General features: G+C 39.3%; 1 protein-coding gene across 3 annotated transcripts in view; it reads left to right on the top strand.

The window, feature by feature from the left end:
* Positions 1-27,328, top strand: part of PTPRG (protein tyrosine phosphatase receptor type G) — a 624,941-nt gene that overhangs the window by 356,869 nt on the left and 240,744 nt on the right. For all 3 annotated transcript variants that reach the window (XM_036878497.2, XM_036878498.2, XM_036878496.2), the window contains exons 3-4: positions 5,869-6,048; positions 19,929-20,077. In XM_036878497.2, coding sequence (XP_036734392.2) covers positions 5,869-6,048; positions 19,929-20,077 — 329 coding nt within the window. The remainder of the gene's footprint in view (positions 1-5,868; positions 6,049-19,928; positions 20,078-27,328) is intronic.

The following is a 27,328-nucleotide window of genomic DNA, read 5'->3' as shown; positions in this document are numbered from 1 at the left end:
TTTTTTTCCAGGTCAGATATTAGTAGTGAACTATATTGAAGTGAGATGGTTTACATAAATTGTAGAAAAAAACTTGCTGCTAACCACTTACGGTTTGTTCATATTGAACTTTTCAAGTAGTGTTGCTGGAGGTGGGGGGCAAAATTGAGATGTTTTGCTCAGATTTCTCTTTATTTTTCTTTGAACGTAATTACATAGTTTTGGTTCAAAATTTATGCATGTCCACCAGGTTTCTTGGGTTAAATCTGCCTTAAGGAAACACTGAACACCAAGGGATCTCAAACTTGAGCCCAGATTTACAGTATTTGCCATTATTTTCACATGGGGAATTGTGTCTGCATTAAATAGACCAGTTGAAATTAATCTCCAATTGTGTGATTTATTTACCCTACTGTAGAAATACGTCTCCCTGTTGCTGGCCTACTGAATTGTAGCATCTTGAAACGAGAAAAATACAGTGACTTGTTAATGGCACACCAAGGAGGTAGAAGTGGGTTCTGTTAATGGACAAATGAGCCCTAAATTAAGCTAATAATGTTGTTTCTTAACAGTAGTTTTTAAAGATGAATTTCTCCAACTTCATACAATTTTTATGTAACCTTAAACAATTAAATGCCATCCACAAACTTGCTGTGTTTTCTTTAAGCCCGCCTCTCTTTTCCTTTGGCTTTGGCTCTGTGCAAAATTCCTTTAATGCAAAGAGGATATGACAACCGTTCCAGCATTGGCTGGTATCAGTGCCCAAGTTCTGGATCTGGTGGGCCACAGACCTGTCCCCAAATATGTAATAGTAAATCCAGGAAATTAAGGATATTCAAATGTAACCCATTTAACAGAACTTAGCTTTTATTCTGCTTCTGCGCAGGTTCATAAATATTTCTTCATTTGTTGTCAGGATACCCACAAAAGAATGACTCTATAGACAAGGATCAGTGAGGAATCAAAGAATGTTATTACCTGAGTCCAAACTTTATTCAGATCTCGTAAGTTTTCCCACTAATTCCCATGCTTGGTTCCACCAGTCCAGTCGAGAACACCACATTGAATTTTTTGTCCCTCACAGTCTTCTTTGGTCTGTGACAGCTTTTCAGTCTTGTTTTTCATGAACTTGACATTCTTGAGGAATATTGGTCAAGCATTCCTGTAGCATGCTTCTCAGTTTGGGTTTGTTTAACGTTCTCCTCATGATTAGACTGGGGTCGTGGGTTTTAGAAAGAACCTCATGAAGGTGGTGCGTCCTTCTCATAACACGCTGTCAGGACATGCGTCATAATCCGCGTGATCACCGGAGATGGTCGCCCTCACCACTGATCAAGGTGGTATCTATCTACCCAGCTTCTCCACTGGGCAGTGGCTATTTTTCTCTTTCCCTGCTCCTCCTTAGAAACTAGTCACTAACTCCATCCAGCGCTGGTATTAAGTTCCATCACCCGGAGGGGTCAACAGTAATTTTGCCTCTTGTCTTCTGCCCAGACGGGAAGCACCAGGGCCTAGTCAACCTCTCTGCACTTCAGGAAGTGACTCCCCTCAAATGTCACCTTCTAAGTTCCATCCTCTGGGAGGTGAGGACCCCTCTCTTTTTGTATGCCACAAAGTGCCTGCATCTGCCTACCTTAGCCCATGGTTAGACTTCATGTTTGTTTCCTCCATTATGTACCCTGGGTTCTTGAGGGCACTCTGCACATCTTTATAACACAGTAACAAAGTGGCAATAATCACAGCATTCACCACTTAATGAGTTTTTATTGTTGGCACTGTTCTGAGTGCCATGAGTTATCTCATATAATTCTCACAACCACTCTTTGATGTGGACACAACTAATTTTCCCCACTGTACAGATGAGAAGACTGAGCTCAGGCTCCTTACACTGCCCAGGGCAGCACCAAGGGAATCAGGGCAGCTGTGCCCCTTAGCACCTGTTGCACACCACCATGCCTGGTACTGGGCAAGTATTGAGTCAGTATTTCAGTGACTACAGTGATGATTAACAAGACTGATTTCCTTCCTTGACTGACCTTCTTTGATTAGAAAACTCTGTTAACATGAAGAAAAACTAAAACCACCTTAAAAATAATTGTATTTCACAAAGGTCATTGAAAGCAAAGTTCTATCACAGTCCTTTTTTTTTTTTAAAAAAAAGCATAATTGCCCTTGGTGGTGGTCTTAAATTTGCACACAAGATTCCATTTGTACATCACATATTTGCAGCTTATTTTACCTTATCTGTTCTGATTAATATATCAATGAAGAAAGGAAAGAATATTTGCTTCTGGAGTTGGCATCCTGACTTTTGAGACCAAGGAGTGAGGAAGACTTTAGTAAGAAGTCAGCTGACAGAAGTATAAAATTAAAGCCGAAATAATGCACAGAGACTATACTGTAGGGTCATCACAAGTCCAAACTATGCAACTCTTTAATCTTGTCTTCCAATTCATTAATTTGTGCCAAAATATATATATCTATATTAGGACTCACCATAGGTGGGGCCCTGTGCTAGTCACTGGGTTAGAGTTGAGTAAGATGGATAAGGACCTTGTTCTCATAGAGTAATGAGCTAGTGAGGAAGACAGACATTACGGAATAAACAACAAATTACATTCATGATAAGGAGACTGAAGGAAAATAACCTGTTGCCAAGATAATACAGAATTCTTACATATTCCCTCATAGAAGCCTTCCCAAAAAGGGGGTGTTATACTGAGGTCAAACCTTTAGCCAGGAATTTCAGGTGCATTCATTGTATTCATTAAAAAGGAAATATTTTTCACCATAGGTTGAGTGAGGAATACTGTTGGAGTCCCTTGCCACTAATATGTTGGCAGCACGTCTCCATCAAGATCTCATTCCTCTAAGACTCTCAACAGGTAAATGGGAAATTACTTGTGGCAGCCACACTGCCCTGTGGTTTCTATCCCCACCACCCTTTAGAGAAGGTTGCCATATATCCTACGTTGCCGTGTCAGAGCTGGTGAGCTGTTGAAGAAATGTCCGGCTGCCAAAATGCAAACATCCTGCTCATTCTCAGAAGGAATCAGTAAAGGAAACCAAAATGCAAATGACCTTTCCTTACTATTTCAGGTGGGTAATGTCACACCTGTGAGAGGAAGGCTTCTTGCAGATGGTTTTTCCCCAAAAAATGAGGTTTACATTAACCATAATCTTTATTTAATGTCATGTTTTTTACTTAAAAGCATTTACTCAAAGTTCTGAAAAACAAAGCATCCAATACTGGAGACTTGAGCAGCTGCAAATGATTAATGATATAATTCTAGGCTCTTTATAAAGTGTCTTAACACTGAAGAGATTTATACAGTGTAGAATGGCAGTGGTGCTTCACTGTGAGAATAGGTAATCGATACCTGCAAGCTTGGAAAAGTGTTCTATTTCCTCCGCTAATGACATAGGGGTTTTTGCAAAGTAAGGGTGTTTGGAGCATGAAGTACTCTAAAGAATTAATTTAAAATCTGAAGTGGAAGATCAGTTTCAATTAAAATTGCACTTGAATGTACATTGGGTGGAAGTGTGAAAGCAAGCATGTAGTTGGCTTAAATCTTCAGATTGTTACCAGTGAATGAATGAATCCCACTAGTATAAACCCTGATTATATTTTTATAGAGTGCTAAGTTATATTCCACCCATGTCTGGAAGGTTATGGGGAGTAATATGTGTGGCACATACGGCAAGTACTTTTCAGAGGTTGCAGAATAGTTTTTTATTAGGATAATTTATCAGGTGTGTGGTGTGTTTTTACAAATGATGGCTTATGTTCTTAATTCTTTTAAGTCGTATATATTTGAATTGGTTTTGACTTGCATTTTTTTCCCCATTGAGTGTAATTTTATAGTACCAGTGAGTTTCTAAGAGGCATTATACACACACACACACACACACACAATATTGAAACCTTAGTTTCCATAATTCAAACATATAGGCCCAATTGTAGCTAAGCAGAATTTACATTTTGGTCAGCCATCAAACGTATCAACAATCACTTTACTCAATTTCTCAAGAGATTATTTTGGCACCTGGGAGAAAATTTGAAGAGTAAACATGGGGCCACTCCTCATGTCCCTTTGTCTCCCTTTTTTCTTAAAACTTACTGATGCAAGATGAAAAAGTTTAGCTAGAATATGTGCAAATGCACACTAATTTCCTTTATGATCAATCTGTTTTTAGAGAATTGGACCAAGAGGTGAAACAGTCTGAATAAAAAGTCCTTGACATTTCCTACTTTAGTTGGAGTCCTACAGTAAAGAAAAGGATGGTGGTGACTTTTTCTAGAAAGTAGTGTGGCACTTGTAAATGATTTTGGAAAGTACCGTGAGGTTGCTAACCCTTGACTAATCAGTGAAGATGTTCTTTATGATAGTCTCTTTATCTTACTATTTGGGATGAGGATTAGGGAAAATGGCCCAGGCATAGAGCAAGGTCATGCTATTTGCCAGATAGCAAGAATATGAATCGATTCCTGTTTTAGCCGTGAAACTTTCATTGCCCTGACTGAGAAGCTTTTCTGTGGTGGTCCTTTTTTTCATGGTACTGTTGTTTATGTCAGCTGTGAGCTGTGTCAGACCTCAGCAGGACGGGGAAATCCATGGCAAATGAGTGCATGGTGGTAGGCTGGGCACAGGTGTGTGGGCTTTTTTTTCAGTAGTCGGAGACTCACCTTAGGGTGTCCTTGTGTCCTCCAACATACAAGGCTATGTTGAGTGAGGCACAATAATACTGGTTGATGGGTGGGTTGATCTCAAAATTACCTTAGCCAGTCATCCTCTATTATGTGTTACATGTAAAGAAACTTAAAGCTAAAAAAAGTTTGGGAGCACAAGTACATGGGTATGTGTGTGTATATACACATACTACACTTCATTGATTGGGAAGCCTAAGTTTTGTCTTCTAAAAATTATAAAGCTTAGACTTAGTCTGTATCTAATTTTCAAAAAGAGACTTGTCTTAGTCTTTCTGGAAAAGGATTTTTTTTTCAACAGTCTGCTCCTGCTTTGTCATGTCAAAAACATTAAAGGTAGGGTGCAGAAAAATCTCAGAGCTTGTTATTGCCTTAACAGACATCACCCCCAATGCACTTCCATTGCCAAATAGGGTAGAGAAACAGATGCAAGTGTGTTTTCCTTACCTTTGTCTGATTGGTACCCATTAGGATTAGGCATTATAGTTATGTTCTCATCCTTTATTTCTGTGCGTACCGAGTCCAGTCTGAAGGTAACTTTTTTATACCACCATCTCCTATGACAGAAAAGGACTGAGAAAGAGTGGTGAGTGCTTTAATATACAAGTGTCTAAACTGTGGCCAAGTTGAAAACTCTTCCATAATTAGCCAAGGAACAGCCCTGCTTCTTTTCCTAGATACTTTGTAATGATGCTTTCAGTGTTGTGTTGCTTTTAATTTTTTTAGTTTTTTTCCTTACCAGTTCACAAACTCCTAGGAGCTAAGAAGAAAGTTGTGTTTAGTACACTCTTTGCCATAGCAAAACATGCTAAATTGATTAAGGTGTTTTCCTGTGAATAAATGCTTTGCTTATTTTAGGAAACTTACTTAAAAATTTTTTAAAAACACGGACAACTCTGACAGCCCTTCTGCTCAACTTCCTTGATCTGATAACAGATGAAGTTAGCAAATGATTACAAATGAAAAAGCAAAACTATCTTAAGAATCATACCTTTCCTTAATCTTGTTCCCCTATCACGCACATGCCTTGGACCCATGGTTCCCAGTGCACTGACATCTTCAGAGTGGGGCCATGTAGGAAAATAGACCTTGGGAGATGCTGTACTTGGCTTCCTACATCTCATTCATTCCATCCCTGACCCTTGAGCCACTAGGATTTAAGGATTGCTTTCTTTTAACAGGTGCCTATGGTCCTGAGCACTGGGTCACGTCTAGTGTCAGCTGCAAGGGCCATCACCAGTCTCCTATAGACATTTCAGACCAGCATGCACGTGTTGGTGAAGAGTACCAGGAGCTGCAACTTGACGGCTTTGACAATGAGTCTTCTAACAAAACCTGGATGAAAAACACAGGGAAAACAGGTAGACTGTCTTCTTTACTTGTCTACAAATCGTGAAAGTTTTTTTTGGATGTCTCTGTTATTTCCTTTACATGACTTGCTCTTTAAGTAGTGCACATTGCTTATAGGGGATGCATAGCTGAGTGAGAGGTTTGGAATTGGAGCTTGGTTTGAGAACCCGATGCTTGCTTTACTAGCTGTGTTATTTGGCCAATTGCTTAACCACTCTGTGCCTCAGATTTAAAAAATATAATAAGTGTGGATAATAGTAACAGCTTTAAAGGGTTGTAAGGATTAAATGAGTCAATATATGTAAAGTGTATAGATTGGATTTTCAGAGACCAGTTCTGTCATTATAGTGGTCATTAGCTACATGTGGCTATTTAAATTTAAATGTTAATTAATTAAAATTAGGTAAGATTAAAATTCACTCCCTCTGTTGTAATAGCCACATATCTTCTTTGTTGTTTCCCCAACTTTCTTAGGTTATCTATTGAAAGCAGAAAAGACATACGTTCAGTTATTTGTGGGGTTTCAGATGGGGAGCACACTTGACTTTTGTTTATTTACTTTTCCAACTTTGTTTGAGATAGGATTGACTTACAACATTATATAAGTTTAAGGTGTACAGTGTGATGATTTGATACATGTGTAGATTTGCAAAATGATCACCACAATTAGGCTACTTTACACATCTATCGCCTCACATAGTCATGTTTTTCCTTTTTTTCTTTTTTGGTAGTGAAAATATTTAAGACATTTTCCAGCAACTTTGAAGTATGCAATACAAAATTGTTGACTGTAGTCACCGTACTGTACATTAGATCCCCAGAACTTGTTCCTCTTATAACTGAAAGTTTGTACCTTTGACCAGCATCTCTCCCCTACCCCTCTGCCGACCCCTGGTAACCACCGTTCTACTCTCCGTTTCTGTAAGTTCAGCTTTTTTAGATTCTACACATAAATGAAAACATATAGTATTTTTCTCTCTCTGAGTCATTTCATGTAGCATAATGCCCTCAAGGTCCATTTATGTTGCCACAAAAGGCAAGATTTCCTTCTTTGTTAGTCTGAATAGTATTCCAGTGTATGCATATGTGTCTGTATATATAATATTTTCTTTATCCATTCATCCACTGATGGACACTTAAGTTGTTTCCAGTCCTGGCTATTGTGAATAATGCTGCAGTGAACATGGGGGTACAGATATTTCTTCAAGATAATGATTTCATTCCCTTTGGGTATATGCCCAGAAGTGAGATTGCTGGTTCATACAGTAGTTCTGTTTTTAGTTTTTTATTTAGGGATCTCTGTACTCTTTCTCCATGGCAGCTGCACCAGTTTACATTTCCACCAACAGTGCACAAAGCTTCCCTTTTTTCCACATCTTTGTCAATACTTTTTTTCTCTCTTCTATTTTGATAATAGCCTTTCTAATAGGTGTGAGATGATACTTTTCAGTTTTGATTTGCAGTTCCCTGATGCTTAATAATGTTGGGCACCTTCCACATACCTGTTGGCCATTTGTGTGTCTTCTTGGAACAATGTCTGTTATCTTGGCCCAGTTTGTTTGTTTTATTTTGGTATCGTTAATCTACAATTACAGAAAGAACATTATGTTTACTAGGCTCCCCCCTTCACCAAGTCCCCCCCACAGTCACTGTCCATCTGCGTAGTAAGATGCTGTAAAATCACTACTTGTCTTCTCTGTGTTGCACAGCCCTCCCCGTGCCCCCACACACACACTATACACACTAATGGTAATGCCCTCTTTCTTTTTCCCCGCCCTTATCCCTCCCTTCCCACCCACCCTCCCCAGTCCCTTTCCCTTTGGAAACTGTTAGTCCATTCTTGGGTTCTGTGAGTCTGCTGCTGTTTTGTTCCTTCAGTTTTCCTTTGTTCTTATACTCCACGTATTAGTGAAATCATTTGGTACTTGTCTTTCTCCGCCTGGCTTATTTCACTGAGCATAATACCCTCTAGCTCCATCCATGTTGTTGCGAATGGTAGGATCTGTTTTTTTCTCATAGCTGAGTAATATTCCATTGTGTATATGTACCACCTCTTCTTTATCCATTCATCTACTGATGGACATTTAGGTTGCTTCCATATCTTGGCTATTGTAAACAGTGCAGCGATAAGCATAGGGGTGCATCTGTCTTTTTCAAACTGGAGTGCTGCATTCTTAGGGTAAATTCCTAGAAGTGGAATTCCTGGGTCAAATGGTATTTGTATTTTGAGCATTCTGAGGAACCTCCATACTGCTTTCCACAATGGTTGAACTAGTTTACATTCCCACCAGCAGTGTAGGAGGGTTCCCCTTTCTCCACAACCTCGCCAACATTTGTTGTTGTTTGTCTTTTTGATGATGCCGATCCTTACTGGTGTGAGGTGATATCTCATTGTGGTTTTAATTTGCATTTCTCTGATGATTAGTGATGTGGAGCATCTTTTCATGTGCCTGTTGGCCATCTGGATTTCTTCTTTAGAGAACTGTCTATTCAGCTCCTCTGCCCATTTTTTAATTGGATTATTTGCTTTTTGTTTGTTGAGGCGTGTGAGCTCTTTATATATTTTGGATGTCAATCCTTTATCGGATCTGTCATTTATGAATATATTCTCCCATACTGTAGGATACTTTTTTGTTCTATTGATGGTGTCCTTTGCTGTACAGAAGCTTTTCAGCTTAATATAGTCCCACTTGTTCATTTTTGCCTTTGTTTCCCTTGCATGGGGAGATATGCTCATGAACAGGTCACTCATGTTTATGTCCATGAGATTTTTGCCTATGTTTTTTTATAAAGAGTTTTATGGTTTCATGACTTACGTTCAGGTCTTTGATCCATTTTGAATTTACTTTTGTGTATGGGGTTAGACAGTGATCCAGTTTCATTCTCTTACATGTAGCTGTCCAGTTTTGCCAGCACCATCTGTTGAAGAGACTGTCATTTCCCCATTGTATGTCCATGGCTCCTTTATCAAATATTAGTTGGCCATATATGTTTGGGTTAATGTCTGGAGTCTCTATTCTGTTCCACTGGTCTGTGATTCTGTTCCTGTGCCAGTACCAAATTGTCTTGATTTCTGTGGCTTTGTAGTAGAGCTTGGAAGTTGGAGAGTGAGATCCCCCCCACTTTATTCTTCTTTCTCAGGATTGCTTTGGCTATTCGGGGTCTTTGGTGGTTTCATATGAATTTTTGAACTATTTGTTTCAGTTCATTGAAGAATGCTGTTGGTAATTTGATAGGGATTGCATCGAATCTGTATATTGCTTTGGGCAGGATGGTCCTTGGCCCAGTTTTTAATTACATTATTTGATTTTTTTGATACTGAGTTGTATGAGTTCTTTATATATTTTAGATAGTAAACCCTTATCAGACATATGGTTTGCAAATGTTTCTCTCACTCAGTGAGTTACCTGATTGTTGATTGTTTCTTTTGCTGTGCAGAAAGCAGCCTTTTGGTTTGATGTAGTCCCACTTGTTTGTTTTTGCTTTTGTTGCCTGTTATATGCAAAAAAATCATTAATGTCCAGGCGCTTTTTCCCTGTGTTTTCTTCTAGGCATTTTAGTTTTAGGTCTTATATTTAAGTCTTTAATTCATTTCAATTTAATGTCTGTGAGCGATGTAAGGTAGAGTTCCAACTTCATTCTTTTGCATGTAAATACCCCATTTTCTCAATACCATTTACTGAAGAGGCTATCTTTTTCCATTGAGTATACTTGGCTCCCTTGTCAAATATTAGTTTAATCATATATGCGTGGGTTTAGTTCTTGGCTGTGGATTCTGTATCTGTTGGTCTATGTATCTGTTTTTAGGCTAGTATCACACTATTTTGATTACTACAGCTGTGTGGTATCCTTTCAAATCAGGAAGTATGACACCTCCAGCTTTCTTGTTCTTTCTCAGGATTGCTTTGGCTATTTGGGATCTTTTGTGGTTCCATAGATATTTTAGGATTGTTTTTACTATTTTTGTGAAAAAATGCCAATTGGAAATTTTAATAGGAATTGCACTGACTCTGTAGCTCACTTTGGGGAGTGTTATACTAACCACATTTCACGTACTCAGTAGCCACATTGCACTAGCAGCTACCATGTTGGGAGCAGCACAGAAAGAGAACATTCTATCACTGCAGAAAGTTCTATTGGACAGCTCTGTGCCAAACGCCCAAATGGAAATAAAATTCTAATTTTCCTTGATTTTTTGCTGTGTTGTTATTTCCTGTTATATTAGAGCACAGATGAACACTGCCTCATCCCTTTGTAATATCAGGCCAACCATTCAATCTTCCTGCTTCCTTTCACCCCTCACTTGTCATTTGAGATTTATGAATATGAAACACAGTGTTTTTACAATAACTAATACAAAGAGCTGCCTCCCTCTTAATCACTTTTGCACACCTATCAGTTATAGATTGTCCGTAGAGTTGAGAAGGCCTTGCTGTGCCACACTGGCCGATCTGAAAATAAACACTGGGTTGTCCTATTACATCTCTGCCTGGTGCTACTTGGGAGTCGTTGGTATTAAAGATACTTTCCATGTCTTACTTTTAAGTCTTATAACCCAAACCCATTAAAATAATCCCCCCGTCCCCAGCTCCTCACTCAATTCAGTGACCCCTTTGTGACCAAGGATGTCACTACAAACCACTCTTCATATTCCCTTTTGGGAACCTTGGCTTCCCAAAGCCCTTGCGCTGGGCTAAAATAACTTTATCAGTCCTTTGGTGCCATTCGTGTGTGGGTCACAAAGTTATCTTTTAACCCTAACTGGGTACACATGCAACTTTTAGGGCGGGATCCATTTTCTTTAAACCAGCATTTGTCTGAGATAACTCATGGCCGGGTACTTGAGGCTGGCCTGATTTGTTCATAGAATCTCTTCCCACTCAGTCAGCACGGGGATTCCTGGCTTTGGGCTCTTTTTCATAATGTCACTGTGAACTTTTCTTCTTCTTGCCTTGTAACAAGCTACCCTCTCCTGTACCTGAGTCACCCATTTGAGTAGCTGCTCTGGAACAATGGTGTGTCCCAGTACTGATGTTTGTATGCATCTGTTTATCCCCACTTTTTTCCTCCCCCAGTTTAGATTGTGTTTATTGTTACAATTTAAGTTTCTCTGCCAGCTAGTGACCTTTGGAGAACTGTACTGAGAATATTACTCCTCAGAAGATCTGAATGTGGTAGATGGGAGCTTTGCCACGCTGGGTGTAATCATATCATGGCGTTGAGTGCCACCTCAGTGCCACATTCTGGAAGCCTGCCAAAGGCATTTGCTCAGCTCTCGGATTCGATTTTCTACTTGACTTGCAACGCTTGACAGCCTTCTGCAAAGATAACACCTTTCAGTGACAGCTTTCAGCTTAGTGCCTCCAATGACAGGTTGTAGATGAGTGTAGGGTTCACTCAGTGCAAGTTGATTCATGACCTTGGTCTTCGAGATGCTGATTATCAATCTCTGTCACTCTGCTGACTTCCTTAAGTGATCCACAACCTGTTGCATATCTGCACGTACCTGCGCTTGATTTTAGAGCCAGCCCAATGCGGGCACGTTTGTCTCGGAAATTTCAGAAGCAGTATGGCTTTCTGAGAAACAGAAATAAATCTTCATCACTTCTCAAACTGTACTTGCTACTATAAAATTCATGACATCATACTAGATAAGCCAAGATCTCATACATAATCGAAGGTGATTCTATAGGAGTGGTTTTTAAAAAGTGACATGTAATTTTAAATAAGAACATGGAATTGTTTTTCTGTTCTCTTATTTTTAATGAATGTTGGTTTAGCAATTTGGATGCAGAAATCACCTTGTATTTTTTTTTAGCACAAACCAGGAAACATATTCCATTTTGTAGTTCTTAAATGCCAAATGAATTAAAAAATTTCCAGAATGTTGGAGAAATGAAGATCTGGTTGCTATGTCAGTTATGCATTGATCATATCAGTTCTCTTGAACAACATAGTTGTATGCTGTGGGGTGCCATGTGTGTAAATTAAAGGTGGAGACTGATAATACCCACAGTGAATAGTATTGGTAGGCAACCTAGGTAATATCAATTTAAAAAAAAAAGCATATCATTGTTCTGTAGTTTTACAAGATGTTACCATTTGAGGAACTAGATAAAGGGACACAGGGCAACTGTGTTATTTCTTATGACTGCATATGAACCTGTAATTATAAATATTAAAAGTTTAGTTAATAAAAAAAAAACACATCGTAAGCCACATGGTCTTTCTTTGTTGCAGTGGTTTATTTTATACCTATCATGCATACCTAGATGAAGAAAAAACTTTTTTCTTTAATCATTAATTTTTGACCAACATGAATCTTTCTTTTCCAAGTCTTTTCTTTTACTGTAAGAAAATAAATTCAGGAGAGAGTATTTACTTTTTCTGATGGAAATTTACAGGTCACTTACCTGTAAAATAGACTGTTTTTGGATATTAAAATACAAATATAGAAATTTAATATTTAAATCAGCCTATTATATACAGACAGTAATTTTCCCATAAAATAGTTTTAGTGTTCGTATCTGTCTTACAGCACAATCGATAGAGTAAGTTGGTTGTATGTAGCCCACTTCTCGCAAGTTTTCTAAAATATCTTTACAAGACAGATATCACTGTTTCTTCCTGAGGAGTCAGAACTGTCTATTGTGCCTGTCATTTGATTTCATTTAAAGTTATTTCCCTTTCTTTCATTTTTTATAGAATGAAAGATTATGCATTCACCACAAACATTCCAAGATAATCTTGCTGTTGTTCCTAGCATTAGCTTTTAGCTAAATGATCAGAATTTAAGACTTTGATGGTACTTCTGATGCATGTTAATAAGCATGGTGTCCTATGAATTCTAACTATTATGAGGGCTTTTTATTTTTTACTATTTCTTGAATCTCACACCAAGGACAAGTCATAAATGCAGTGGTCATCATACATGTACTTCCATTTTCCCACTTTATATTTGTTTACTGTGTTTTTTTTCTTTGCCTGTATTCTTTCCTATTTGTCTGCATGTATACTGTCTGGCATAATTGGATTTAAGAAGTAGTTGTAAAATTAATAACAGTAGATTGATGGTGAATAAACTAGGGGTAGGTAAGTAGGTCAGGAACATATCCTAGTATGTTGCTGAGCCCATAAAATATAGACTAGGATTAGGAGGCTTGTATTCACTTTATTTTTCCTGATCCTTGAAACTTTATTAATAGAGTAATACTACATAAGAATCCACAGACTTAACCTAAAAAGAGAAGAACCTAATTGCAGGCTGGCTTAACAAGAAGAATAAAATCTTCACAACTTCAGGCATTTCTACTTGCTGCTTCCCTAAGTGAGCATGTGACTGGGAATGTGGCCCTGCCGCTCTGCCTGCTCACGGGTAAGTCCCCAAGGGACAAGCAACTGTCTGACATTGAAACACATTTTTCATTCTGTTGGTCGTTGCAGTTCACAGCTCAAGCTAACTGTCACCTCTGTGCTGCCCTGAAGAGTTTCTGTTCTGGCCCAAAGTTGGTGGAGAAACTGATTCGAGCCTTGCTAAATCAGCACCAGAATGCAGTTAGAGGAACCTTACAGGCTTTTCAGTGGTGATCTTTGTGATCCCTGACTTTCTACCAAGTTCATGGGCTTTGGTACTTAGCTCCCACTCAAGATGTGATTCGTCCACACTAGCATGGCTGTCCAAGTGTAACATGCATGGCAGCCATTAGCAATCTTGAAATTGACAAGGAGTGTCCTAGGAAATCTGTGTGTGTGTGTTCATTTGACTTATCTTTCTATTTGGGGTTTCTCTTCTTTCCATTCCTATTCTCTTCTGTTCTGTTGATGACCTAGATGCATGTCTCTGTCTCTCTCCGTGAACTGTCACGTTGTTGCTGTCTCATTCTCTCCCTCTTTCCTGTTCCGCCTCTTGAGGTTTCCCTCCTTGCAGCTTGCCTCTGTCCCCACCTTTATGTTTGTTTTTACTCCCTACTCCTAGCTTTGGCCCCTTTCTCTTCCATTTTCCTGTTTTCCTTCCTTACAGCTGGCCAAAGTGAGAACCCAAGTTTTAAAAGCATCTTTACTTACTGTATTTATGCAGTAGAGATTTTGGTGTTGGTGATAAACCGAGTAAGCTGCTCATTTCAGTAAAACCTCTCTATCCCTGCTACACTCATGGGAAGGGCCTAAACAAGTGAAGTACACAAAGATTTCCCTCAAGTAGATGTTCTTGGACTTTGCAGATTTGCTTGATACTAAACCATTAAATTATTTTTAATTCCATAGTCCCCTACCTCAATTATTAATGATCCTTGATAAAGGTATAAATGTGAACACTGACAACAGACTGGCATGAGTCCTCATTCCTGGTTCATGGTATCATTTTTGTGTTCAGTTTTGTTTGTGTCACTAGTGAATTGGTCATTTGGCTCACAAAGAGGCTGCCAAGCTTTCTGATTAAAACCATAATATCAGCCAAGTCAACAGATGTTTGGAAACATCTGGGTATGTGGCACCATTTACATTGGACATGGCCAATCCTGGCTTTGCAATGCCCTAGAGCATCTCTAGTTAGCCCATGGTTACCCAAAAGAGGAAATTTAAGTCTGATTTTTAGAAGATCCATTTTTCTTTTGGGGCATTCTAAGTGTGCTTTGGCCCTCCACTTTTTAAATTTCCCCACTTCAAAGGTCCGCATTCTAGGGTTCTTTTATTCTGTTCCTGTTCAGTCTTACTTGAACCCTGGAATTCAAGTTGGAGCTGCTCGCCGGGATCTCTGGCCGGCCACACTACAAGCCCAGTTTCATGTCGGCTAAGCTCCATTTCCTTTGTCTTAACACCCATAGCACCAGTCTCTGTGTTTATGTGGTAGAAACTAGTTTTTGGGTAAACAGAAGTCTAATTTACCAATTACATAATGGGAAAGCCAGTGCCATTTTTAACATGATCTACTTATGGAAGTTGTGAGTTTATAGGGTCATTTTTGAAGTCTGTCTTTTTTAGGACACAGAAGCCTCCAACGTATTGCATCTCTCACATCTTTTATGACTAAAGGGCTAACTAATCCACGTTGTTCATCTTGCTCAGTGTAGCAGGAGTTAACAGAGACCCAGGATAATCCCATGACTTGACATCTCCTGGATACCTGAGGGTGCCCCAACTCAATATGTACAGTCTCTTTACAAAATGACTGCAGTAATCTCCTAACTTTTGTTTCCACCACCAAGTGCTGCTTCCCTCCCAGGCTTTTTCCACTTAGAAGCCAGAATAATCTTCTTTCCCTAGTCTGATCATGTCTGTCTGTTTGTCTCAGCTCTCTTTCTTTGCCTGTCAGCCATCTCAAGGACTTCTCATTTCTCTTAGGGATAAAGCCAGACTGCTCACTGTCCCTGCCTCATTCTCTAACCTCTTTGCCACACCTTCTACTGGGCATCAGTTAGCCTGGCTTCCTCCTACTTATAACCATGACCACAGGGCCTTTGCATGAACTTCTTTCCCCTTGCTGGGCTTCTCTCGTCAGTACCTCCCCAGGAGCCCCTTTAACTCTCAGCTCAGGTAATTCCATCAGTCCTTGATAATACTCCCTCCTTCTCTGTCTAGGGCTTAAGTGCTTACTTACCTCTTGTAAGGCTGCTTTTGTTGTCACTTTAGTTGTTGGGTCCTGTCTTTCCCACCAACCACATGCTCCTTGAGGGCAAGAGCTGTGTCTGATTTACTTAACTTTTCTTCCTCAGTAATTACTTAGTAAATATTTGAAAAATAAATGCCAATGCCTACAAGGAAGTTAGTAAGTAGAATGCTAAAACTAGAGTCCATGTGTCTTGACTTCCAAACCAGAGTCTTTCCCTTTTCACCAGGCCCAGAAGTATCCCCTGATGGACTCTGTTGTGGTCAGTTGGAGAACTCCCCTATTACGATACAATAATGGTAGTCTTTTTCCATCTCATAGTGTTAAAAATTGGTTGGGGGATAGTGAAGGTAAGACAGTAAGCAGCTAATTTTCCCTCCTATCCATTTTATTTAACTTTCGGCACCTGCTGCTGGTTATGCAGATTTTGGTGTGAACATTTTATTTAGATCAGCATTATATGGACATGCTGAGTTTTATTCATAAACAGTTGGTAGATGTCCAGCAAAGAATGCCTTGAACTCTAGTTAGTTGGTCATCCTTTCAAGTTCAGCAGAAAACGGATTCCATGTCTGTGGTGTGATTCCACGTGCCCCTGTGCACAGCCTGGGGTATCTTTACATTTTGGGGAGCCCCAGACATGGGAGGAATTGGTAAAAACTGTGGCTCCCCTCCCTAGGATACTAACCTTTATAAAAAGCACTTAGACAATCATACAATGCTATTATATTGTCACATATGAATTAACGTTCTGAGCATTCTTCATACATCACCCCTTGTGATGTCATAACAAACCTGTGAAGTTGCTGTTGTACTCTTCCAGTTTTACAGAGCCGGAAACGGGGCACCAAGAAGTCTAACTTTCCCATAGCTCAACAGTGGCAGATCTAGGATTCAAATCCAGACCCAACTGGCTCCAGAGTCTGGCTGCATATATGCACATGCTCAGAATTTTCCCTCTATCAGGGCAGCATAGACATCAAAGTCCATGCATGGGTACTGCTGTGGCCTTTGGACTCTAGGTTAAGAAAACCTGAATTTGAAGCCCCCAGCTCCTTCTTCTCCTTCCGTGCTTCTCCTTTGATTCTTTCATACTCCATGTTAGCAGTTAAACCAACCAGAGGCCCTAGTTCTAGAAAGTCCACTCCCATGTACTGTTCCTGCTTACCCTCTTACCTGATTGTTCTCCATCCTTTAGCCGTGCTTGCTGCCTTCCTAACTGTCAACTTAACCTAGATTCAACTCTTAATGCTATTTTAAAGTTTACATTAAAATTCATTGAATTATTATTATTGTATTATTTGCTTTTGTTTTTCTTTCAATTGATTCACTTTATCTTAATTAAATTAATTGATTATACAGGAAAACGTTCTGTCAACACCGTAATGGGAAAAACCACAGCTATTTGACCTGGATAGACTTAGGTCATATAATCTATGAAAATAAAGTTTCCAAAGTTCTTAAATTCTAGCATAATACTTACTCACAGGTAAGGGGAAATAAAAGAGTATCAGGAAATTGTGGAGTGCATATTAGCACCAAATTGAGATTTTCTTCTTCTTGATATGACCAAAGGATAAAAATAACCAAGAAAAGGAAATGTCTTTTTGAACTTTGTGCTTTAGTGTTCAGAGTGTCTACTCAGTACTTAAGAGTTCCTCTCAAGTATTTGTGCCGCACAACATTTGCTTTTGTTCTGTCCAATGATACTTTATTTCATGGAAAGATTGATATTTCTTTAAAATGGAACTCTGAAAATGGAGAGTGACACCTGGCTGGTCCTCTCTTGTGCTGCACATGAGGTCCGTTCGTATCTCTGCAGTTGAATTTGACAGTAACTACCATATACGTGCTTGTTGGGTTTCTGGCACTATGTTAAGTACTTGCCATGCGTGATTTACTTCGGTTTTTATCAAAAGAGCCTCGCCATTAGGCACTGTTACTGCATTTGAGCAGTGGCGGGAACACAGAGAAGTTGGGTAACAAGCCCAAGTCAGAGTGCTATGAAGTAGCAGAGCAAGGTTCCAGCCTAGGTCTGCCCATTTTCTAAATCCATGGCTCTTAAAACACTTTGGCAATGTCTGTCTTTGGCGCAGTTTGTTTTGAAACAGAGCTGTGCTATCAGTGGTCATGGGTAAACTGTTGCATTATACCTGGAAAAGTTCTCTTTTCCTAGTTGTATAGTAAACAAAAACATAAGCCACTTTTGGGAGGGGGTTCGTACATGTGGCATTCTGTGTGAGGAAGTGAGAAATACTGTAAAGTGAAAAATGAGATTAATGTTTCAGATTGTACAGTTTCCTAATTATGCTGTTAATTATTCATATAAAACAAGTAAAATGACCCCTGACAGAGACATAAATGATTTAGGTAAAATCAAATATTTATAAGACACTGCTGAGTCCTGGGTGTATTGTAACAGATGCACTCAAAATGCTTCGCCTTCATCCTTTGCATGCAAAATGTTATATATAGAATTTATAACAGGTTGAAAGTAATCAACGGCATTTAAGACACCACTGAGCTAATTCATAGGTATTTTGGCTTTGAAACTAAAAGCATATGACTGGTTTAATATAATATTTTATGTTCTAAAATATACTGCATTTTAGGAATCACCAGATGATAGTCCCCTGTACCTCATTTCTACATTTTTTAATGGTTGAAAGAAAAATTAAAATAATAATATTCCATGACACATGAAAATTGTATCCATATTTCAGTTTGGATAAATAAAGTTTTATTGTAACACAGCCTCACTCATTCATTTACATACTATGTTTGGCTGCTTCTGTACTACAAGATGAGGTGAATAGTTGCAGCAGGGCCCACAGGGCCCACAAAGCCTTAACTACTTACTGTTTGTGTTTCACAGAAGAAGTTTGCTAACCTCTGTTCTTAAACATGCCTAGCAGACAGTAAAGACACAGCAATGGCATAGCATATTTAATCAGCACAAGAAACTCTTGCTTTTACTTCACTTTATTCTATAATTTGTTGTCCTGCTAATCGAACGTTCACTGTATATTTTTCAGAAGTTGGAGAAAAACTGCCTTTTAAGTGCCATAAAAAGGGATTTATATGAGCAAAGTTCCTTCACTTGCTTTTAATACTTCCTTTATATAGAGAAGTGCTGAAAGTAATTGCACTGTTTTAGAAATGGGTCATTAGTCTAGTCCCTATCTTTTACAGAGACCTAATTTTCATGCAGATTTCTCTCTCAAGCTCGAACTGGGATCTCTTTAGGAAGAGGCAACAATGTGGATAGGCGAGCTTTTCCATGGCTTAAACAAGCTTGGCTTTTGATCACAAACCATTAAGTATATTGGTTGGCATCTTCTATGTATTTAGCAGCCAGTAAGTGTTTGTTGAATGAAAGACTGGATTCACTTTAGACAACAAAAAAGGGAATGTTTCACTTAAAAAATAAAATCTGCTTTTTATGTATTTGGCTATTACATTCCTTTGGAAAAATCATGTGTCTACTAATATATTATTGTTCTCAATTTCTCTTTTCCATGTTTCAAGGAAGAGGGGTGTGCACTGAAATTTAGGAATTGTATTGATTAGGCTTTCCTTTCTTATAGACATTCTTATGTGTTCTTTCAGATGAGCTAAGGGAAGTTTTCTTATACTGGGAATTAAAGGAAGCAGTAAATTTAGTTGCCTGCAGTGATTTGAGTGACGTAACAGAATTTTCACAGCACTTGTCTGGGCACCATTATCAAATACAATGAATGCAGTCCCCTACCCCAGCTGTCTTCCCACTGCTGTTGCCTTAATATGGAAGAACCTGCCAGTTTTATTTCCAGATGTCTTGTCTAAGTTTTCTAATCAGGGAAGTGCCTCTCACATCTGGTTTGTCATATGTATTTCCCATCTCATTGCAGACCTTGAATCTTAACCCTGGGAATCAAAGCTTAAAAAAAGAAAAATCTCACTCTCCAGATAATTTTGACCATCAAATGGACTTAGTAAACCTTGATTCAGAGCATTTTTTTCCTTTCATTGTTTCCATTATTTTTTCATCTGAGAAATGGATAAGAAATTCTGAGACCCAGTGACTGGGAATTTTCATGATTTAGAGTCCACTGGTGTTTGAGAGCATTCTGCAGCTCGAATGTGTTAATTTATTCAGACTCGTGTTTTTGACTTGGTATTTAACAGGTATACATGAGGAAATAATTCACATCATGGAATCATGAACTTTATTTGAAGTGCCAGAAGAAATCTTTCAAGTTCTGTTTTGAAACTCATATTGGTTCCCCTCCGTTCTGTTTTGTACAGTTGCCATACTTCTAAAAGACGACTATTTTGTGAGCGGCGCTGGCCTGCCTGGCAGATTCAAAGCCGAGAAGGTGGAGTTTCACTGGGGCCACAGCAATGGCTCTGCGGGCTCGGAACACAGCATCAACGGCAGGCGGTTTCCTGTGGAGGTGAGAGCAAGTCCAGCATCAGAGCATAGCTGTGCTCTGGATCTGGCATTAATGAGATGCTTTGTAGTCACTCCAAGTCATTTTGTGAATCAAAATGTCCCTACCTTTGTCCCTGGAATTTTGTTATGAACAGCATGTCAGGTGGACATCCATTCTCAAGTGTCTCATCTCTGTTTTAACTGGAGAAGTAATAGGAGTCACACACGTGTGGGCTTGAGTGGACTCACCCCTGGTCGATGATTTTCAACCATTTGTTTCATTTGACACAGTTTCTTTTTTCTGTCCTTTTCTGAAACTCTGTTTTCCAAAGGTGACATTCAGTATGTAACTCGGGTGTCTTCATTTTTAACCTTTACAAAAGAGAAAAGTCAGTTGATAAATGAAGAGTAGTCTGAGAACCTTCTCTTGGTAGGGGACCTGTTTAAAGGTTTGTTTGTTTCTAACAGCTCATGAGAAAGAAGCTGTGGCCCTTGGTAGTGTGACTCACTGTCAACTTTGCTGGAATCAGTGGTGAGATTTTGCCCCCTCTGTGTTGGCAAAGATCCATGTTGCTAGGCAGACAGAAGGTATGGGGTACAGTAGGTCATGTGTATCTCTTTGGTGAAGGAGGAAGAGGGGACGTCTGCAAACTCCCTTATTAATATTTTGGTGAGGAAAGCACACCCCCTCCATTGCTAATCTTATTTTTACCTTTAATCATAATAAGGATGTGAATATTCTTTCATTGGGACAAACACGTTTGTTGTTGTTTGCTTCCCTGTGTGCTAAACTTTACAAGTTTGTGGAAGAACTGAAGGGGTTTACAAGCCTATGGCTGGACTCAAACATGGAATGACAACTCTTAGTGTTGTATAACGTCTGCTATGACTTACTTTGATAATCTGATGAATAATTTAAGACCTCCTTCCAAAGAGAAAATACATGTATATACACACGGATTTGCACATGATCGATAGGGTTGCATCACTCACCCTAGCTCCTCAACCCATTCGGGGACTTCTAGGCATCCCTAAAGCTTAGGTGAAGATTCCCTACAAGATGAGAAAATCAGTAGTATTTCCTTGTTTATAGATGTTTATATTCACATACAGATTTGTTTCTTGTCCATGATTCCTGGAGAAACCAGAGACAACTGTTCTGAGAAAATGCTTCATAATTTTTCTTCTTCAGCTGAAAAATTCTCAGTATCAAAACTCTTCTCGTATTAGGAGTCATCTCGTATTAGGAGTCATCTATCTGTGGGACTTCCTGTCCTAGTCACACTAATTAGATGTCTCATGAGTAGGGTTTCTTCTTAATGTGCTCTCTCCTCTTTTATATTGAATGAATTATTTCTTAGGAATCCTTGTTCTGTCTGTGCCTGGAAACTTGACTCCTAGAGGCAAAATTACGGCATATCTTTCAGTTTGGGGTTTCCCTTCTTTGTTTGCTGATGAGTGTCCGTTGGCAGTGTGAGTTGAAAGGATAGTTTATATTCCCACTAGCTTTGCTCTAAAGCCTCTTTATCTTAGAATTGGGTTGCCATTTGTTCAGTCAGTGTTGTTCTGGACAAAAGACCTGTGCTTGAAAGTTTGGAAACTTAATTTGGCTGCTGCCTTGGAAAAGAAGAAGTTGAGTTCGGAACTGGGAGTTGCCACCTCAATCCTAATCCCATCCTTTACTGCCGAGACAGGGATGTCTTCTCCTCCTATCTGATTCTAGAAAAAGTGCACAGACTGGATACATACTGTCTTGAAAACTTATTACTTTAAGTGAATTTTTAAATTTTCTTTTACTCAAAGAGTGCCATGAATTTCATAAGCTAATTAGAAATAGCTACAATGACCTGGATTTACTATTTGACCAAGTTTTTCAAATTTATTTCTTCTAAGTAATGTCAGATGGTAAGGCTGCCTGTATTAATTGGGTGCCTCATTGAAGCCCATCTGCTTCATAGCCTGTTGTTGTTGTTGTTTTTAATGTGATGAACATGTTAAATTACTTAGTAGATATATTTGGAGGAACTTGAATTTCAGAGATCAAAAGTAGTGGGATCAAGTTTAACTTTAAAATATGCACAGAAAAGTTGTTCACTTTTGTCCAAAACATGTCTGTAATGTTTTCTGTTAAACTGCTTTATCTAAGCTCTTTATTACATCAGCCCTCCCTGAAATTTTTATGCTGTTTGAACATCTCAGACTTGGTTTAATTCTTTCCATATAACTACATTCTTTTCTAAGAAATTAAAGTGAAAGTAAAAACATTTTAATGTATCATGGAATAGTTTATCAGCATGGGGATATATTTATTGATCTGGTCTGCAGAGTCAGAGAAGAGTCATTGTGGGAAGATCGTTCTGGGATTGGGAGAGTACACCATGGGTTCTCAGAAACTGGGTCCCCCCAGGGGGCGTTAGGCATTGTTTGGCGACTTGTTTGGTCGTCAGTGTTGGGGGCAGCGGCCTGCTTCTAGAATCTAGTGGGTAGAGACCAGGGATGCTGCTGAGCATCCCAATTCATAGGACAGCCCTCACGGCAAGGAATTATCCAGCCAAAATTGTCACTGTTGTGGGACTCTGGAGCAGAGAGAGCAGTATGTTCAGTGCAATGGAGCCTTCTTTTTACTTGCGTGGTGTCGTTTTAAGTGTATCTGAATAATGAGGACTCATTGCTTGACAGAATGTGGATTCTTGGCAAGAATGTGGATCTGCTCCCAGTGGGTAAATTGCAACAAACCCAACTTTGTCAGTTTTCTGCTTCCCAGGAATTCTTTGAGGTCATCTGCAATGACTTTGTACACATCTAGAAATTAGACCTTTCCACATTTTCCTGGCTGAAATCCTTGACTCAGTCCTGTAGTTCTTGCACTTAAACTATCCAGTCTAATAGAAAAGTAAATGTCCTTGTAAAGACAAAACATAAGCCCTTCAGTATCCAACATTCTTTACAACTCAGTTAAAGTCAGGAGAGAAGGTTGGAATCAGGAGACAAGGCCCAGTCTGGGTTCTCAGGTGCCCTCCCTCGTCTGCCATCATTCAGCTTTATTCCTTGCCGAGCAGCAAGTCTTTGCTGAGTTCCTTCTGTTGTGTAGGTACTACAATGACAGCATCCCTACCCTCAAGGTATTTACACCCCAGTCACGATGGAAATTGAACAAGCAGTCACATAAATAGCTGTGTAATATCAGTTGTGATACAGTCTCTGAAGGAAGGGAACATTTTGTCACAAGGTGGAAGACCTCTGTGGAGACAGATATTTACTAAGCTATAAGATATTTATTAAGATGGAAGGGATGAGTCAGAGACTGCCCATAGAAAGGGGATTTGTAAAGGCCCTGAGGCAGGAGATACTTGGTGAGTTTAAGGAATAAAGAGAGATCTGTGGGGGTTTTGGATAGGCAGGTTAGTGACTTCCCCAAAATGTCCACTCTCTAATCCCTGAAACCCATGAATATATTTATTACTTTACATGGCAAAATGGACTTCTTTGCGCATATGACTAAGTATCCTTAGAGTCAAAAGGCTCACGATCCTCCAGTGATTTACACCAGTGGTGTCGGAGGGCCCTGCTGCAGTCCATCCTACTGGGCTTTGTGTCATCCGTCCAACTAGCATTATCTATGGTAGCTTCTACCTTATCCTAAATTTTCTCCCTGTCCCACATTCGTTCCTTGTTCTGGGATTGGTAACTTAAATAAATGTTCATGTAACACTAATAGGGTTGAATCATGTGGTGTTTCCACTGATAACTGAAGTTGGAGTTAATGTAAAGAGAAATCTTCAGATAAAAGCTCCAAGAGCTCCATTAAAGTGGAGGTTCATTGCATGCTTGTTGTCTGAGGTAATTAAAATCTTGTTTATTACGATAAGAGATCGCAGGAGTTGTTGATTCAGACTTACTGGTGCTTTATGAGTTGAAGTCTTCAGTAAGCTTAAATGATCCAAATTGATTGTGTGTGCCCTTTCCAGTGGAACTCACAGCTGGCTCATTTCAACTCTGCTTAGAGCATCTTAGCAAGTGAACAGAAGCAAAGACATTTTTCCTAATACATAGCGTGTACACATAACCATATGGTTCAGGTCTATAATCCCTTAGCTGAAACCCTTGAGGCCAGATGTTTTAGAATTCAGAATCTTTTAGAAAGGTATGATAGCCCATCTGCCATATATTACAGAGGACAAGTAGTAGGGCCTGGAACTATACCTCTTGGCTGTATTAATAATTCCGGCAGCATGCAGATGACTATTACACTAAGTGGGAAATAATAGTATTCTAAATAGCTTCACATCTCTTCACATCAGTTTTATTATCAAATTAGTTTTTGCACCAAAATCATAAGTAACAGCAATGGCAAAGCACCTTTGGTCTTGAGAGCTTTTGAGGTCATAATCACTAATACAGGGTAGATGGACTTGTATATTAAAAACGGTGTCCACAGTGTGACATCACTGGCTTATGTTCCAAAGCACATGGGCTGTTTCCAGCCATGACACAAGCACATTGAATCATTTGTGTACCTAGTGAGCTGGATGTGTCCAGGTACTCATTCTCCTCATCCACCTCCCTGCTCTCATGGTACTGTCCAACATTCTTTGTCAAAGTTAAAGTTTGTCCAGGAGGCAAGAAATTGTTACTAGTTCCATGATCTGTTTCCATGTTAATGTGCTGTTTGGGCCTGCATTAGTCTTTGGTAGCCACATCTTTGTTACCTTGACCTGCTCTGTATTCCCTCCTGTCTGCCAACATCCTACCTTCCTACCTAGAGTCAGACAGATGACTTGCCTTCCATTTTGTGAAATAGATCTTGGTTCTTCCAGGGCTTCTGTTGCATTCTGGTTAGACGGCTGTCTTGCCTTAGACTGCTCAGTTACATTCCAGATGGCCTCTGCCTCTGCCTTCCTTTTCCCAGGTGAGCCCAAGGGCTTGTGCCATGCACATAGGCCCCATGCAGCGTCAGTCTGCCTGCGTTCACGGCAGTGTGGCAGGCTGCTGCACCACTCAGATGTGCGCCGTCCACAAAGCTCCCGTGCTGATCGTTGGCTTCAGTAGCACAGTACTCTAGAGCACGGCTGCATGTTCGGTTCTGCTAGAACTCCTTTACATATCCCTTCTTTTGTGCTGCAGGTAAACTTAAGACAAATGAAATGTCTTCTTAAAGATTTATTTTATATATTGGCATATTAAAGGTTTTGAAGACTCCTCCATTGAAAAAATCTCTTTGCCTTTGTTTAACTGTTGTTCCAGACTTAGGGCCCCTTGTCCCTCTCCTTTTTCAATAAAAGTGAGCAATATCACTCTTTGCCAAATGGCGTTTATACCTTTCTCCTCTCCTCCTTTAGTTCACAGTCCTTAAGAGCAATGGAGTCCTATTCAAATAAATGTTTTTGAAGGACACCAAGGATGATTTGGATTTCAATTATTTGGAAAATTATAAAACCAACTTTTCTTGTTCACCAAGCACTTGCTTTAGTGTCTTTATGAACTTGATAATATCTTACTTTATCCCTAGAGAGCCCTGCCATAAAGGAAGAGTGAGACACTTTCTATTAAAAATAACTTTTGCAGCATCATGCTATTTCTTTCTCCCTGCCTTGCAATTTACTTAAATTCCAGGAATTGTTGCAGCTTCTCTGAAAATTTGCTTCGTTCACAGAGAGTCCTTTGTCAGTGGAGCTCAAGACAGAGCCTGTATTCCCTGTCCTGTCCCCTCAGGGAACACTGGGAGTGCTGGGGACCTTGCTCAGTGGTTATCACCTGTTTGCTTTGCTGTCATGTAGCCAGTTGTGTTTTCCTCTGTGGCGACTTTCATCAAATGGCAAGGGAATTGGTTGAAATTTAATTAACGACTTTATTGAAATAAAGATTCCATTTTAGAGCAGAATATTCCATCCTTTACTAGTGAAATATTTAGTTTCCATCTGGCTGATCTTTTATGTATATGTCCTGGGTTAATTACGAGGAACAGTTGAGGAGGCCCCATACTGTGCATGTGCTCAGTGGGGGAAGGTAACGCCTGGTTGTACAGAGCTGGAGAGCAGGTTTGGGGAGGTGAAAGCAGCCTGGGTCCCTGGTGCGTGAATCTCCATGATGTTGGACAGTCCTCATCACACAGTCATCCTTAGATGTGAACGTGGCTCACGGCTGTTTGATGGTATGTCTCTTACATGTAATGTGCTGGTACCTGACTGAATCGTATTGAAAATCACATACAAGCCGATGACATTCTCCATAAAGAAAACCTGGTTAAATTGGAGCTATTCTCAATATAGAAACTTGATGACCCCAACTGGGGGCAGTGGCAGGAAAGGGTGACAACCAAAAAGAAGGCTTAGGTTGGTGGTGATGGTGCTGGTGGTTGTGATCATAATGATGGTACTATAGACACCATTTAATATGCATTACCTGTGTCAAGAAAGTTCCAGATATTACCTCATTTGATTTTCTCACTCGATGAGAAAGATGCTCTTACCATACTCATCTGAAAGAAGGGACCACTGAGGGCCCAGAAAAGTAAGTGGCTTGGCTGAGGTTTTCTGTTAGTACTCCATAATCTGGGCTCCATTGTCTCTGAAATCTTAACTACAGTGGTCCTTTCCATAAGCCGTTTCATTGCTTTTCTTGTCGTTGCTTTAGGTTGTTTTTAGAATCACCGAAGCAGTAAAAATAATTTTGCTGAAATCTTAACTGCTGTTTACTGTTATAACAAGAAAAAAAAAATTCAGAGAGCCTCAAATGTTCAGAGAAGAGAGGTGAAGGGAACAGAAAACTCTATATCAGCTCTTTGCCAGAGATCTCTGTAGAAAACATGACATATTTTTATCGGGATCGACGACTTCAGTCTATTTTTAATCACACAGAGCAATACTGTCTGATAGAAAATATAATGTGAGCCATACATTGTAATTCAAAATTTTTTGGCAGCCACATTAAAAGAGGTAAAAGGAGACAAGTGATTTTATTTGATTTTAATATTGTATCTTCATGCAATTTATCTTATACAATAAGAATAATTACAATTTCATTGATTTTAAGGTCCTATTATTTTTACCCGAATTCATTAAAATGTTACTATTTCACCATGTAATCAATATAAAAATTATTACATTCTTTTTTTGTCCCATCTTTGGAATTCAGTGTGTATTTTATCCTTAGAGCACATCTCAGTTTAGACTGGCCGCATTTCGAATGTTTAAGGGCCACATGTAACTTAGTCGCTATAGTCTTCCTCTTCCAAGAAAAATACAAAGACAGTAGTTAAGTTTTGTATTGGGAT

Source organism: Manis pentadactyla, chromosome 1 (genome assembly GCF_030020395.1).
Source record: "Manis pentadactyla isolate mManPen7 chromosome 1, mManPen7.hap1, whole genome shotgun sequence".
Classification (NCBI taxonomy): domain Eukaryota; kingdom Metazoa; phylum Chordata; class Mammalia; order Pholidota; family Manidae; genus Manis; species Manis pentadactyla.
The sequence above is the reverse complement of the archived record's forward strand: the minus strand, read 5'-3'. Positions and strand labels throughout refer to the sequence as shown.